We start from the raw sequence: 14,364 nt of genomic DNA on the forward strand, positions 1-14,364 counted from the left end.
TCCTCAAATAAAAAGAGGCGGAAGGCGCAAGGACCATAACCGGTCGGAGTGAGGAACAGAGGGGTTTTTTTGGGGGGGTGTCTTCCCTCCAGCTTTGCAACCAACCCCCACAACGGGGGAGGTGGCTTCCTAAGGGGTCCCCTGTGGCCACCTTCCGAATTCGGAATTCAACATTGTGTCCTTAGGAGGAAAAAATGTGTTCGAGCCAGAGTGCCAGGAAGCCTCTGGCCACCGGGGAGGTATAGATTAAAATGCTGTGATTCCCCCTCCCAGCTCTTATACTCAGAAGGTTTATGGGCCTGATTTGAACCCAGCCCCACCTTTCCCAAACCTTAACCTGCTGGAGAAGCCGTGTGGAGGAGCACAGCCACAGCCGAACGGCCTCCTGACCTCAGGATTATTTAGCTGTTGACAAGGGGAGGATCCAACGGGTGTCCCCAGGCATACACACCCCCTTCCGCACCCAAATCTCCTTCTGGAGCCCTATCCTGCGAGGGCTCCATTTCAAAACCGCTCCCCAGTAGGGACACCCAGCGATGCCCCCCCTGCACGGACTGCCTAGAGGGAGCTGGCCATGGCCTGTGAAGGGAGGGCTCACCGGGTCCCTTACCTACGAGGAAGCCCCTCTTCCCTCCTGGCTGAAACCGACAACTGACCGCTAGTGTGCCGGCAGGCATGCCTCAATTCGTGCTCGGTGGCCTCCCCTTTCTTTTCTTTCTGGGGAGGGGGAGGGAAACATTTCCAAAACAAACCCCATCTGCTCTGAACCAGGACCCGCCCTGCTTTTCGCCTACGGGGGGGGGGGGAGAACACCCTGGGCTGGCTTGCGCCAGGAAAGCCCTTCCTGACAGATGTCAGAGGGAGGGAAGGCATGCTGGCCTTTGGATCCCGGCCAGCGGTTTGCTCAGCCAAGCCTCCGGCCCCCGCCCGCCTCGCCTCCGCCAGGGGAGCTCCCCACTGGCCCCGCTCCAGCCGACCTGGACCCGCCTTGGCGAAGGCGCTCTCCCCGGCCAGCAGGAGGAGGAGGGAGAAGGGAGGAGGCCGCCCGCCCGGGAAAGGGAAGGAGGAGAAGGGAGCCCAGGAATGTAAACAAGACAGGCCCAGAGGATCCCCAGGAGGCGGCCTGCCAAGCGGTCCCGGCAGAGAAGGCCTGCCAGCAGTGACCTCTTCGCCCGTGCGGGGGGGAGGAGGCTCCTCCGAGGGCAGGTGGCAAGCAAGACGCAAGAGAACGAAGGGGGGGGGGAGAGGAGGAGAGGGAAATCCCTATAAGCTAATGGAGAGAAGCAATCCAAAATCCCTCCTAAAGGCAAAACACAACCCCCCCCCACAACTGCCCAGGTATTTATTTGGTTGCTGCCTGGGGTGGGCGAGCCTAACCGGGCCCCACCTCACAGGAGGGAGGGGCGGCTAAGAAGTCCTTGGCATCACTATCTTGCAAATCGTCCGGTCCTCCAAGCACTACAGAGCGGCACAGAAGTAGAAACAGAGACACCAAACCGATCGCTGCAACCTGGGGGGGGGGGGAGGAGAGAAGTCACGGAATGCTCACCAGCGGCTTCAGTGCCTGCAGGGAGACCAGACGTGAAAGGGCTGTTTTCTTCCTTTCCCACGTGGGAGGTGGGGGGGAAAAGAAGGAGCCGTCCGGAGCTTCAGGGCATTAAAGCTTGAGCGAGAGAGATTGAGAGAGAAGTTTCCCCGAAAGTCAGCCATGTTAGGTGGCTTCACCATAAAAGCCGAGGGTTTGTAGCATTCACTCGTTTGCTTTTATTTCTCTTCTGCCCAAAGGTTCCCTTTGCTGGAGAGGGCTGGGAGGGGGGGACGCACAGCAGATTTGGGGGCCGTGGGGTGTGCGAAGGAAAGGAAGGAAGGTCTGAGAATGGAAGCAGAGACCTTGATCTGTGCCCCAGGAGGGAGGGAAACAATGCAAGAGGGTCGCCAGGAATATGGCTAAGCTTCCTGTTCCACTGACACCAGAAACAGCTACGTGGCTCCTTATAGGACACAAGCTACTTTCCATTTTTCGGAAGGGTCTGTGTGTTTCTGAGGAGAGGGAGCCCGCCCTAGGTTTCAAGAGCGGGAAGAAGGCCACACGTGGCCACACGCAGGCTGGGAAAAGGGGCATGTATGGGGTCGTTTGGAAGGAAGCATCTCCTTCTGCCCACTGGAGGGGTTAGACTTCCCAGCCAGCCAAGACCAGGGAACCCGGCAGAGATGCCATGGGTAGGGATCCTCCAAAGGAGAGGAATTTTGCTACGCCAAGGCCACGCAGCCAGCATGAGTGACCCAATGGGAAGGATCCAGCCGTCCAATCAACAGGGACACTCCGAATAAGGCAGCAATGTGGCGCCTCCAGCCTCCTCGCCAGCAGAGCCAAAACGGGGCTCGGTGACCCCATCATCCCTTCTGACTCTTTTGACCCGGGGGACTCTTCCAGAGACCTCATGGGAAGCCTCCTGGCAGCCCTAAACTAAAAACCAGTGTCATCTCAGAGAGTGTTTGTCCAGCGCATGTGTGGGGGTGGGGGGTGGGATAGGGAGGCAGTTTCTCTACTCTAATTTTAGAAAGAATTTTATATATATTTTTGGACATATGACTGACCTCTCCCCCCAAAAGAGAGTCCAAGGGAGAGAAGCGGCCATCTAGAAGAAATATTCCACAACGCAGATTCAGAAAAGGTCAGGGAAAAGCAGGGAAGAGAGGGAATAACATGCACATTCCCCTCCTAAAAAGCGATCAAGGGTTGGGAAGGGTCTCCCCCCCCCCCCATTTCTCCATGTATTTACAACGGAGACATCAAAGGCATCCAGGGAGGAAGGCCGACCAAGGAGGAGGGGGTTGTGGGGGCGCCTTCCGTTTGATAGCTTTCAGGCTTTTTGGATCCAATGACTTGTCCAGACCCACCAAGGGGCGAAGGAGGGGGAGGTGTCGGTGTGGTGTGTGTGTGTCTGGAGGGTGTTTGTCTGTGTTAAAAACTGGTGTGGTGGGGGACAGAAATATTTTTACACATTGGACTGTTTGCAAAAGACGCAGACACACAGCTGGGAGGCCATGTGCCCTGAAACACCATCATCCACAAGCAGAGAGACAACAGCAGCCATGAAAATAAATGGGGGAGGACGAACCCCATTCTCTCTCTCTCTCTCTCTCTCTCTCACACACACACACACACACACACAAACTTGCATAAGGATATGTGTGTGTGTTCCAGCAAACTAGAAAAATATAAGATTTTCCCTCCAGACCATAACATTCTGTCTCAGCAACAGCCCCACAGAACAACAAGCCTCACTTTTTTTTTTTGCAACCCCTCCCAATCACCTTGTTTGAAGGAGATGCCCCCAAATGCTTTCCCGGATGGACTTTTAAACAAAGCATCCCCTCAGTAAACTTTAAAACGGGCTCGTCAAAAATTCTCCTCCACCCTCGTAAACGGCCCTGGGGAGGACCTCTTGCGGTTACGGAGCCAACAAACCCAGCCTTGCGTTGTTCCAAGAGTGTTGAGCAGGACCGGCAACGTTAAGCTTTCCCAGGAAAAAAAAAGGAAAGAAGCCCCTCAGGTGTTATTTGACTCTGCTCAAGCTTCCAAGGTTATTCTAACATCTATAAAAGACGGTTAAAAATTAAAAAGTAAAAGCATTTGGCTGCCCACGGAACCCTGTGCTCCTTCCAGCCTTCTCTCTCCCTTTTTTCCCCAGCCCCTTCCACTCCGAAGGGGAGGCAAAGTGGGACCCGAAGGGGCCTCGGCAGCCAGCTTTTGCAGCCAGCCGGGCTAGCTGGTGCCGGCCGCTTCGGCCCCTGGGGGCAAAAATATTTCTGGACTGGACAGGACTGGTCTTCCTCAGACCTTGACGCCACTCAATCTCAAATGGAAAAATTCAGGCTTTTTATCTATTTTTTTAAATAATAAAGTTCCCTTCTTTCCATCTTCCCTTTACTCCGAACTTATTTTGCTTCTTCTCCGAGACCCACATCCTGTCTTCTCCTCTCCCTCCCTCCCTCCCTAGCCAGTAAAGAAAAATCATAATAAAGCAGAGCTCCACTTTTTTGAAAACTAAAACGGATTAAGGAAACGTTAGAAAGCAACGGGACACAAGTTTTCCTTTAGGAGAAAGGCGGCGTCTATATGCTTTAAATAAATAAGTAACAATAAGCCAACAACAAACCCTAAGTCACATAATTCGAAGCCACGGCTCACAGTTGCTTCACAAACACCAGTTTGTTGTTACGTCTGAAGCCCAAACCATGGTTTGTCCCTACTTTCTTTTCCAAGTCATGCCCAGCCCAAAGCGGGAGAGGCCAGAAATGAGAATCTGTGGTTTTCTTTGTCCACGTGGCCAGGAGAGATATTCATATGGCAATATCATCTTTTCCAAACATGGTGTGTGAATGCAGCCTCCCCCCCCCCCCCCCGTAAAAAATAAACGTCAAAAAGTGTGGGCCCTGTGTGAAGAAAATCTTGAGTTCCCCTGATTTCTTTCTCCCGGCACTTGGAAACACAAACTCCACAAAAACCAGTTCAAGGGGCATCATTGCAGTTGAGGCGGCAAGGGTCTGGGGCTAAGATCCTGCCGCCCCACAGGAAAGCGGCCGAGGGCGGGCAACGGACATCCCTCCCGTTCATTTTAACATTAAAAGCACAAATGACATCTGAGTGGCTGGAGGCGGCCGTCTCTTGTGAAACTAGCCACCTGACCAGATCACTTGGCAAGAAACCTTGGGGCTGACGGGCTGGAGTTTGGGGTGAGACAGAAGACCTCGATGGACCCCCTCCTTAGAAGCAGCAGCAGACACGGCTTTTAAAACCTGGCCTGATCCTGCAGCCTGCACAACGCCAGCCGAAGGGTGAGGCTGGGGACCCCCACCTGGGTTCACTGTCTCCCCAATGAAAAGGGCCCTGGGGGCCACTCACTCGAGCAGTCAGGCGGGGACCCCGAGGGGCCAATGGGCTCTCCCAAGCGCCCGCTCTCGGCGCAGGAAGAGGGTCACCTTACCTGCTTGAACTGCTCCTCGTACGTCCAGTCTCCGTGATCGAGGACCTGAGGTGGCAACTGGGAGAGGCCTGGAGGGGCTGTGGCCCCGGAAGAGAGCCGCTCGGGGGCCCCCGGGAGCCTCAGGGGCTCCCTTCGGTACTGCTGAGGACCCGGATGCTTGCGGAGAAGAGCGGGGTCTGGGCTGGAGCGAGCTGCCTCCCCAAGACCGGGCCCTTCCTCCCCCATCTCGTCCTCCTCTTCGTAGTCTTCCTCTTCCTCCTCGTCTTCCTCGCCCAGGTCGTCCTCAAAGTCTTCCTCGTCCCATCTGCCCTTCCTGGGGGGGGAGGGAGGGAGGGAGGGAGGAAGACAAGCACCATGGCATGAGTGCCTGAAATGAAACCCCCATACAAGATGGAGAAACTCCTTCAAAGAAACCACAACTTCTGTGTCTGCAAGAGCTGAGCAGGGCTGGTAAAGACAGGACATTTGGGGGAATCGCTCCTTTGTCGGCTGCTGTAATGATAACAACAGCCGACCCTGTGAGGTAGGCCAGGCTCAAAGGGAGAGAGGTCACCTGCTGAGGCCTGAGGCTCAGGTCGAACCCAGATCTCCCAGGGCCCAATCCAGCACTTTCACCACTACTCCGCACTGCCCTTGGACCCTGTTTCCAGCACTGGGGGTAAAGGCTGCGAGAGACTTGCCCCTTCCAACCAGACACACAAGAAGGGAAATCTTGGCAGATCTTCCCACAGCGAACAGCCAACCCCCCCCTCCGCCCACCCCATTCCTCTGCAATCCAGGGATAACGCTGGACTGCCTTAAATCTTTAAACCTCCTTTAACTCCCCCCCCCCGAAAAACAACCACATCCCTCCTGGATTAAACAGACTCCCCCTCCAGAACATATGTTAATTTACAACCAGACAGAAGCCAGGAAATTGCGCCTGGCGAATCTCGGGCTCAAGATTATTCCTTGTTTTAGGGGGAAAGTCCTGCGCCGGCCCATGGCCTGTTTTGCTTTGGTGGTGGAAGAGACTCCCCTTTACCCCCCCAACTCTCTGAGTCACAGGGGAAAACTGAGGCATGTCTACTCAGAAGTAAGCAGCACCAAGTTCCTGGGAGTCACACCACTTGGGGGGGGTGTGCATGTGTGTTGGGAAAAACTGGGAACACAGCAGCTAATCATGGTTTCTCAATCAAGAACATTTAACGTCATGAATTACGTTATGGCTGTATCACTTCCTGGAACAAAATGTCACCTTTTTTCTTCTTTTTTCAACATCAAGCGTAACTTTTTAGTTCCTTTTTTAGAGAGGGGGCCAGCCTCAATGAAATGGGAGAGGATTCGCCCACCTGCCTCAGAGAGCCGGGGAGAAATATCTGAGTTTGGTGTGGTTTCTTTTTTCCCTCCTTCAAAAGGCACAACAACAAAAAATAACTATTTCAGCTACTTTTGAGAAGAAAGAAAATGAAGTGTTTCTCCCCCCCCCCAAAAAAAAACACTCATAAGAAAGCAAACAATACAGGGGGTGGGAATCAAGGTCTGGTTGCACCTTTAGGGATAACAACCTTATGGGGCCTTGAAAATATAACCAATTCCTTTTTCAGAGAAACTTTCCAAGCTAGGCAGAAAGGTGGAGGGAGGGATCCAGGGCCCAGTCTCTCTTCCCCTCCTCTCCCTCCCCTGCTAGAAAATCACCACTCGGAAAATTTCAAAGTGGGCTCAGAAACTTAATCAAAAAGCTCCAGGCACTGAAAACTGGTCAGCCTGGTTTGGCTGTTAAAAATTCCTGTTTTATTGTCTCCTGACCCCCCCCCTTCAAAACAACATCCCAAGGGGAAGGAGGAGGCAGGGAGGGGGTGGGGATGCCCGGCAGAGAAAAAGGCTGGCTCTCGGGAATGTGAGAAAGAAAGAGCAGGTTGGACCAGAGAAGAAGCTCCTCTCTCTGTTTTTCCTCCTCCTTTTAACTTGCCACAATCCTGCCTTTTTCCTAGCAGATTTTTTTCACACTGCAAAACAGTTCTCCTTATTCGTTTTTTTTTTTTAATCTTATTCTTTCAGTTTGCTGACTCCTAAGAGAAGCACAGCAGAGGAACAAAATTTTGGAAGTGGCTGTAGATCACCAGCTGAACGTGAGCCAAGAGGGCGACGCAGCTGCAAAAAAGGCCAATGCGATTTTAGGATGCCTAGTCTCCCAACCCTGTGAGTTTTTCGGCACCAACGGACTCCTGGTTTCTTCTGCTGTGGGAAACTAACCGGCAGAGCTGTCTGCCCCCACCCATGGTGTCACCCAAAGCCACGAGAGAGCAGCCCTTGGCTCCAGGGCGAGAGAAGGAGGAAGGGGCTTCGGTGCCAAATCCACCCCCCACAGGAAGGGGGAATCCCTCTGGGCGACAGAGCCCCGTTCTGTTTCTGCATTCTATATCTCCACACACACGCTCTCCTCCAAGGAGTCCGGGCTGGTGTGTACAGCTCTTGCCCTCTGCTCAACCATCTTGTCTTCTTGACAACCCTGCAGAGGAGGCCGGAAGGGGTGGGGAAAGCCTGGCGAACGCCTGGGAGACCTGTCATGTTCCCCTCGCTCGCACAGACCTTCTGCTACGACTTACATTTCGCTTTCCGAGCCCATCTCCCGCAGGTAGGGGCCACGCTCTTCCTCCTCCTCCTCCTCCTCCACGCCTCCTCCAGGCTCCCCGTCTTCACCACCTGAGGACCGGCTCTCCTCGTCCTCCTCCTCTTCCTCCTGCTCCTCTTCCTCCGACATCACTGGGCTGGACGACTGGCTGAGGCCGGCGGCCGCGGCCCGCATCGCGGCCAAGGCAGCCATCTGGGCCCTCTGGATCTGGGCGCTCTCGGGCTCCCCAGCTTCCTCGGTGGGGGGAGGCTCCTGCCCCCGGCCGTGGGGCAATGCGGGCCCCCCCGAGCCCAGTGGCCCGGCAGCCTGGTGAGCCGCCAGTGGAGGCTCCGGCGGCTGCTGCTCTTGCTGCTGCTGCTGCTGCTGCAGCCGGGCCCGCTGCTGGCGCTGCAGGTTCTCCATCACCGCCTGCAGCTTCATGGCCCGGCCTGCAGGGGGCGGCCCCCGGGCCAAGGCAGGCGGCAGGCCCCGGGGGGTGGAGCCGGGCTCCGAAGGAGGGGCGGGGCCTGCGTCTCGAGGGGGGGCTGCCGGGCAGCGCTCAGCCAGGGTCAGCTCCGTGGGGGACGCCGGCGGGGGGCTCTCCGCCCCAGCCGTCCGGGGGAGGGCAATGGTCTTAGGCAGGAAGGGGGCGGACCGACCTGGCTCAGAGGATCCCAAGGCTGCCACCTCCTGCCTCGCCTCTCCGACGGGGCCCCCGCAAGGACAGGAGCCACACAGAGCGCTAGGGCGCCCGGGCGCCCCTCTGGAGTCCCCCCGGCGGCCGTTCTCCCCTGGGGCGGCTCTCTTGGGCCCGAAGGCAAAGCGCTTCCAAATAGCTTAAAAACACACAGAGAGGGAAAAAGGTCGTTCCAGAGGCCACCTCGGGCCCGACTGGTCAGCCGTGGTCCCGCAGCGCCACGCGGCCTGTTCTGCACACCCCGTGCCACTTCGTCCCGCCCCGAAGGGAGGGCGCCACCCGATCCTGCGAGCCGTCTGGATCTCTTCCCATCCAAGGGCGTCGTGGGGGGGACCTCGGGCGCTGCTGGTGGCCGGCTCCCTCTCCCTCATCTAGATCTCAGAGCAAGTCCTGTCGAGAGAAAAGAAGGGAGGACCGTGAGCACCAGGGGGACCCCGACCAGAAGGAAGCTTCCCCCCCAGCCCCAGGATTTACACCACAGGGGGGGGAAAGCACCCCTGGGCAGACCACGCAATTGGGGGGGCACCCTTCCTCCCACTGAACCACAGGCCACAGAGCTGAGGGGTCCCCACAAATTTACAGCGGAGGTTCTGGCCACACTTGGTCCTGGAGGAGGACTTTCCTTGTAAATGAACCCCCCTTGACCCACCTCAGAGAACAAGACGGAGTCACCCCTTCTTTCTCCCCCCCTGCCGCACAACTGCCATGGAACACCCACCCACCGAGCCGCTTGGCGGAACCCCCGTGACATCAGAGGGACCGAGAGCCAATCAGGTGCCCTCTTCCCAAAGCACCCACGCGTGCTGACCTCCCATTGGCTGTAGCATGCAAAAGGGAGGGAGGGGAGCATGGGTGCCACAATGTGCCTCCCCCCATCTGAACCCGGTCCCATTGGGCGGGGGGGAAAGAATGTAGATGGGGAAGAGTAAAAAAGGGGGGGGGGGGTCCCAGAAATACAGAGTCACCAGCACACAGGCCAAAAACAGGGAGGTTTATTCTAGAGGTGGGGAACTCGCCACTTCCCATCGGCCCCAGGAGCAGGGTCAGCGTTCGAGGATGATGGGAACTGCGTTCCCACCCTATCTGGAAAGTTCCTAATCCCATAAAACAGATCAGAAAATCCAGACACCCTCGGAATGACTTAAGCCTCTCTTGTCTCCCTTTCTCTCTCTCAGTTGTTCGATAAGGATCGGTTCCTCAGCGATAACAATCATTCCCTAGGATCTGATTTATTGGCTTGTTCCCCAGGGTGGATGGGTGGCAATTCATCCCCTCTCCCACACGAACAGCTAGGCATAAAATGGACAAACCACCCAAATAACTCTGAGCTCTTGACATGGATTTCAGACTTTCTGGGAGTCTCTTAATTCTTACTGCAACACCTGAATCTTTCAATGTGAGGGTGCAAATAATAATAATAATAATAATAATAATAATAATAATAATAATAATAATAATAATAATAATAAATGATAGTAATAAAAATAAAACAACAAGCCAGCCTGGGAAGCCAAAGAAAGCTTTCACACGAGCGCCCCTCCTTGCCCTAAAACACGAGGATGGATCCGGAGCATATGCAGAGTGCGCTCTCAAGAACCTGTAGGGAGCTCCTCTCTCTAAAGCCAGACCCGTCCCTCCCCCTCTCTTCCTCATCTCTAATCACACACCCAGTGTGGAAATTTCTGAGGGTGTCTTAAAGGGAGGGGGCTCCTTCCACACCCTGTGGGCAATCTTAGCCCCTGTTTTGCAGACAAGGCATTACGGGGGGGGGGGTCAACGTAAGACACCAAGAAGCCAGGTGGAGAGAGCCGTCAGGGTACCCTCCTCCTGGGGGGGGACGGGGGACACGCACATCTCCACCTAAGCCGCTGGCCCCACAGCAGAGACATTAATGCTTTAATGATCTCGTAGGCGGCTGCCAGAGAGACAAAGGGCACTTTACAGAAGTCTCTCGGTCAGCTGAGCCGAAGGAGCCAGCAGGCCTTTCCGGGGGTGGGTGGGGGTAGGAGAAGTTGCCCCCAGAAGCTAAGATTTGGGGAAGGAGGCCAGGGAGAAAGGGGAGCTGGGGCAAGGAGAGACGCCTCCGTCTCCCCCAGCTTTTAGGGACTCCCCTTTGGAAACTCCTGGATCAGGCGCTCTTTCGGGCCTGATCCAGGACAGGGCAAAGTCGGCGCATCCTGCTCTGCGCAGACCCAGAGGTGCTGCTGAGCCTCTCGGCTGTCTTCCTGCCCCACAGAACAACGTGAACTTTTCCCACTGTAAGATCAGTGGGGACGGAGACCTCGCTTTTTCAGCTTGTGGGAAACACCCTTCCTTCCTGGGTGCACAACCATTCACCAGGTGTTCACAATCTGGTTCCCCCCCACCTCATGTTTTGTTCCCCCCCCCCTTTCAAGGTAGGTCTTTCTGGCCAACAGGCCAGCAGCCTCTGGTTCCTGAGGTGGATTAAAAGGTCACTTCCAATTTGAGCCAGGGGTTGGGCTCCAATGCCCTGATTTTAAGAGAGAGAAAGGAAATGAAGCCACAGCAGATGCATTTTGGAAGGTTTCAGGCAAACTGGTTATAATCATCATTATTATCCTCAATATTTTGCAACCTTGATAAATAAGGAGAAGCCCAGGCCAAGCATTTACTTGCTTTCGGCTTGTCTAATAAAAGTTCTGAGCTGAAAATGTTCTGAGCAGCTCAATCTTACTTAAAATATCTCTCTTCTGTTCTGCCTGCAAACATGCAACGGTTGGGGCTGTGATCCACCCGCCACCCTTCCAGAGACATTGTGATGTGGGCTAACCAGTGCGCGCACCCACACCACGGTAGTAAACACAGAAAAGTTTCCCCGTCCCCCCCAAAAAGGGGAAAAATAAGAGGAAAACCTCTGAAAGAAGTTTTCTGCTTCGAAAACGGCCACCACGGCGGACCGGTCTAAACTTTCGGATCCAAAGCCAGTGCGCGCTGACGCCTGCACGCTCCCCACGGGCCACGTCCACACCCCGCCACTACTTTCCTACCGCCGACAAAAATAGAAAAGGAAGTTGCAGCACAGACCACAGGAGGTTCGATTCTGAGGAGGGTGCAGCCTCTCCTTCTAATCCCCCCCCCGGGGCACCATGTGCGCCTCCCGGTGGCGCTGGACTCCGTTACCCATCAGCCCCCACCAACCTGAAGAAGGGAGTGATTGTGACACAACCACAGTTCCCCTTCCAGAGGAGGCTTACCCGAAGTCTAACCCACCACAGGCAGCTTCTTGGCCCTGGAGGGGGAGAATGGGAGTTGGAGTCCAATGACGTCCGGAGGGCTGTCGCTGTCTGACTCTCAAGGAAGACGGGGAAGGAGCAAGAGAAAGTGGTGCAGTGGGGGAGCGTCAGCAGCCCCCACCCCACCCTGAGCCTCAGCGAAACACACACCCCATGACCCTGGGTTCAAAGCAGCTCTTGCTAAGAGGCATCCCCCCCCCCTCGCTGCTGTTTGCAAGACCCAGAAACACCCCCCTCAAGACTGCTCCTGCACAGTCGAGAGGGGCCCCAAAATAGGTTCCCCCACCCCAAAGAGCGAAGCGTGAAAGACGAGCCTGAAGGGCATCCGCTCGGCTTGGCTTGGGATATGGATTTCATCAGCAATTATTTTAAGAATCCCTTAAAAAGTCTCAGGCAGCCCTGAGGGAGGCAGAGGGAGCTGGGGGGGGGTTAGAAAGGGGAAGAGGTAGCCCCCCCTGCCAAGACAGCACCCCCCCTAAGCCATGTTGGAGGGAGGGGGCAGCCCTGTTTCTCACTCCCCCCCCACCTGAAAAAGGTTCAGGGAGACAACTGGAAGGCCACCCTTGAAAAGAAGGGACACCCTCCCCCCCTTGTGCAGAGAGACTCCAGAAGGGCTGGTGGTGCCTCTGTGTGTGTTGAGCGAGCGGGGGGGGGGGGGGAGAGGTTTCCACCTGCTCCATCTTTGCAGCGTCCCAAGGAGATGGGGGTGCCATCATCTTAGCAGCATTAAAAGATCCCTGAGATCAGTTCAGATCAGTGCGGGGGGGGGGGGGGAGCAGAGACCAAGGCAGGAAACCAGCCTGCAGCCCACATACTTTGAAGAAGGAGAAAACTTAAGAGGATGGAAAAAGGTGTTGGGGGGGCATCCCCGTTGGGGCAGGTCCTTAAAGGGGAGGACAAAAGAATAGGGGGGCAGCGGAGAGGAGGGTTGGGGGGCAGCCCTAGAGAAACTGAGCAGGGCAGCCCCCCCCCAAGGCTGGCTGGGGAGGGGGAGATTTGTCAAGGAAGAAGGGGGGGCGTCGAGGGGAGGGAAGTTGGCTCCCGGTTTTGAAAGAGGGATACCGCGGGGGGGGGGGGGAGAGAACTAGAAACACACAAACACACCCCGCCCGCTCGTCGGGGGGGGGGCTCGGAAGCGGTCAAGAGGAGGCCCGGGAGGGGGGCGTTGGAAGACTCGAGGGGAGGCAGGAACAGGAGGGGGAATTAAGGGGGGGAATCCAGCAAGCCTACCTCCCCCCCCCGCTTTACTTCCAAGAGGGCGCAAGCGCCGGTGGGGAGGGGTGGGGGGAAGGAAGGAGAAAGACGCCCCCCCCGGGCAACCATTGACCCCACAAAAAACACACACAAGCAGGGCAGGGACCTCCCCCCCCTTCGCAGGCGCTGGCAAAGTTCAGGGCTAGCCGGGGGGGGGCAGGGAGGGAGAAAAGGCCTCGGGGGGGTCTCCCCCCAAAGGGCCGGGGAGGGGGGGAGGGGGGGCGCCCTTACCTGGCCCGGCGCGGGGTTGGGGGCGAGGCGGCCTCATCACCGTCCGTCCGTCCGTCCCTCCGTCTGTCCGGCCGGCCTCCCTCCGTCCCTCCCCGGCCCCCCTTCTCTCTCGCTCGCTCGCTTCCTCCCGGGCCGCGGAGGCGACGAAGGGGCGACTCTCGTTCCTTCCCTTTTCTGGGCGCGGGCGCGTTGGGGGGGGGGGTCCTCGGGCGCAGCCTTCCTTCCCTTCCCTTCCCTTCCAATCTCCCCGCAAGGCGACCCGCCTCTGGCTGAACGCGGCGGCAGGAGCTGCACGACGGTGGCCACCTCCTTGTCGCGGGCCGCCCGAGGCGTGTGCGTGCGCGCGCCTCCGCCCAGCCCGGAAAGAGAGCGAACGAGAGCGGGCGCGCGCACGGCGGGGAGGGGAGGGGGCGGGGCGGTGCCGCGCTGCGTGATCAGATGCAAATTCCATTCCTCTGAATCAGGGACGGGGCGGGGCGGGGCGGGGCGAGAGGGGGAGTGGGCGGGGCGGGGGAAATGAGCAGGGGCGGGGCGTCGCCCAAGCCATCGCCCCGCCCCGCCCCGCCGCCGTGGGTTTTCGCTCAGGCCGGTGCCGTCAGCTTCCGGGCGACGCAGGGCTCTTGGGCGCCGGAGGAAACCTTTTAGAGCCGGGGACGGGGCGCCTCCCTCGGCAGCCTCGCCTCTTGGGCGGCCGCGCGGAGGAGGAGGAGGGCGGCGGCCCTGTCGCCTTCTTCCTGAGGGCTCGGACTACACCTCCCATGAGCTCTTCTTGGCCAGGGGGCGGGCCGGGGCTGATGGGAGTTGGAGGTCCTGCCCCCTCCCTCCCTCCCCACCTGTCCTGGGGAAGCGCCGACCTCGGGGAGAGCTGGGGGGGCGGCTCTGGAGGCTGAGCGCGGCCCCGCGGCGGGGAAGGAGGGGGGCGGGGTTCCTACGGATCGGGTCCCCCTGGCAGAGGAGCCGAACACTCTGTGTGTGTGTGTGTGTGTGTGTGTGTGTGTGTGTGTGTGTGTGTGTGTTGGGGGGGCGCTTGCCAGGGGCTCATTGACTTTGGAGCTCCCACCCCACCCGGGCCAAGGTGGCCTCCCCTCCTCTGGCCTGCGCCCTCCCTTCCCTCGGGGTGTTTTTTTTCCCCCCCACCCTGGCTCAAGAGACTGCAGATTCTCCTTGGAGTGCCTTTATTTGCCCTTTGTTTCACAAGCCAGCTTCCGGAAAAGCAAAATAGTTACACAAAACCACAGACACACACACACATACAATATCTTTGAAAATAACCACCACAACTATTACAAGCAAGTAAATGGCCTGTTTGCTGGGGCCTCGCTTTCAGACGTGCAGGTACGCACT

At 57.4% G+C, this 14,364-nt stretch overlaps 1 protein-coding gene across 3 annotated transcripts in view; it reads right to left on the reverse strand.

The window, feature by feature from the left end:
• Window positions 1–13,397, reverse strand: part of ARID3A (AT-rich interaction domain 3A) — a 30,004-nt gene extending 16,607 nt beyond the window's left edge. The window contains exons 1-4 of one of the 3 annotated variants that reach the window (XM_072977817.2): window positions 13,021–13,397; window positions 11,155–11,285; window positions 7,580–8,671; window positions 4,992–5,304 (exon numbers count right to left, since the gene is read on the reverse strand). In XM_072977817.2, coding sequence (XP_072833918.2) covers window positions 4,992–5,304; window positions 7,580–8,025 — 759 coding nt within the window. In that variant the 5' untranslated portion in view covers window positions 8,026–8,671; window positions 11,155–11,285; window positions 13,021–13,397. Of the gene's footprint in view, window positions 1–4,991; window positions 5,305–7,579; window positions 8,672–11,154; window positions 11,286–11,496; window positions 11,605–13,020 lie in introns of those variants that run through there. The other 2 variants (XM_078378987.1, XM_072977816.2) reach the window with 2 other exon arrangements.
• Between the last annotated feature and the right edge of the window lie 967 nt (window positions 13,398–14,364).

The sequence above is a fragment of the Pogona vitticeps genome, chromosome 7, assembly GCF_051106095.1.
Source record: "Pogona vitticeps strain Pit_001003342236 chromosome 7, PviZW2.1, whole genome shotgun sequence".
NCBI classification, from domain to species: domain Eukaryota; kingdom Metazoa; phylum Chordata; class Lepidosauria; order Squamata; family Agamidae; genus Pogona; species Pogona vitticeps.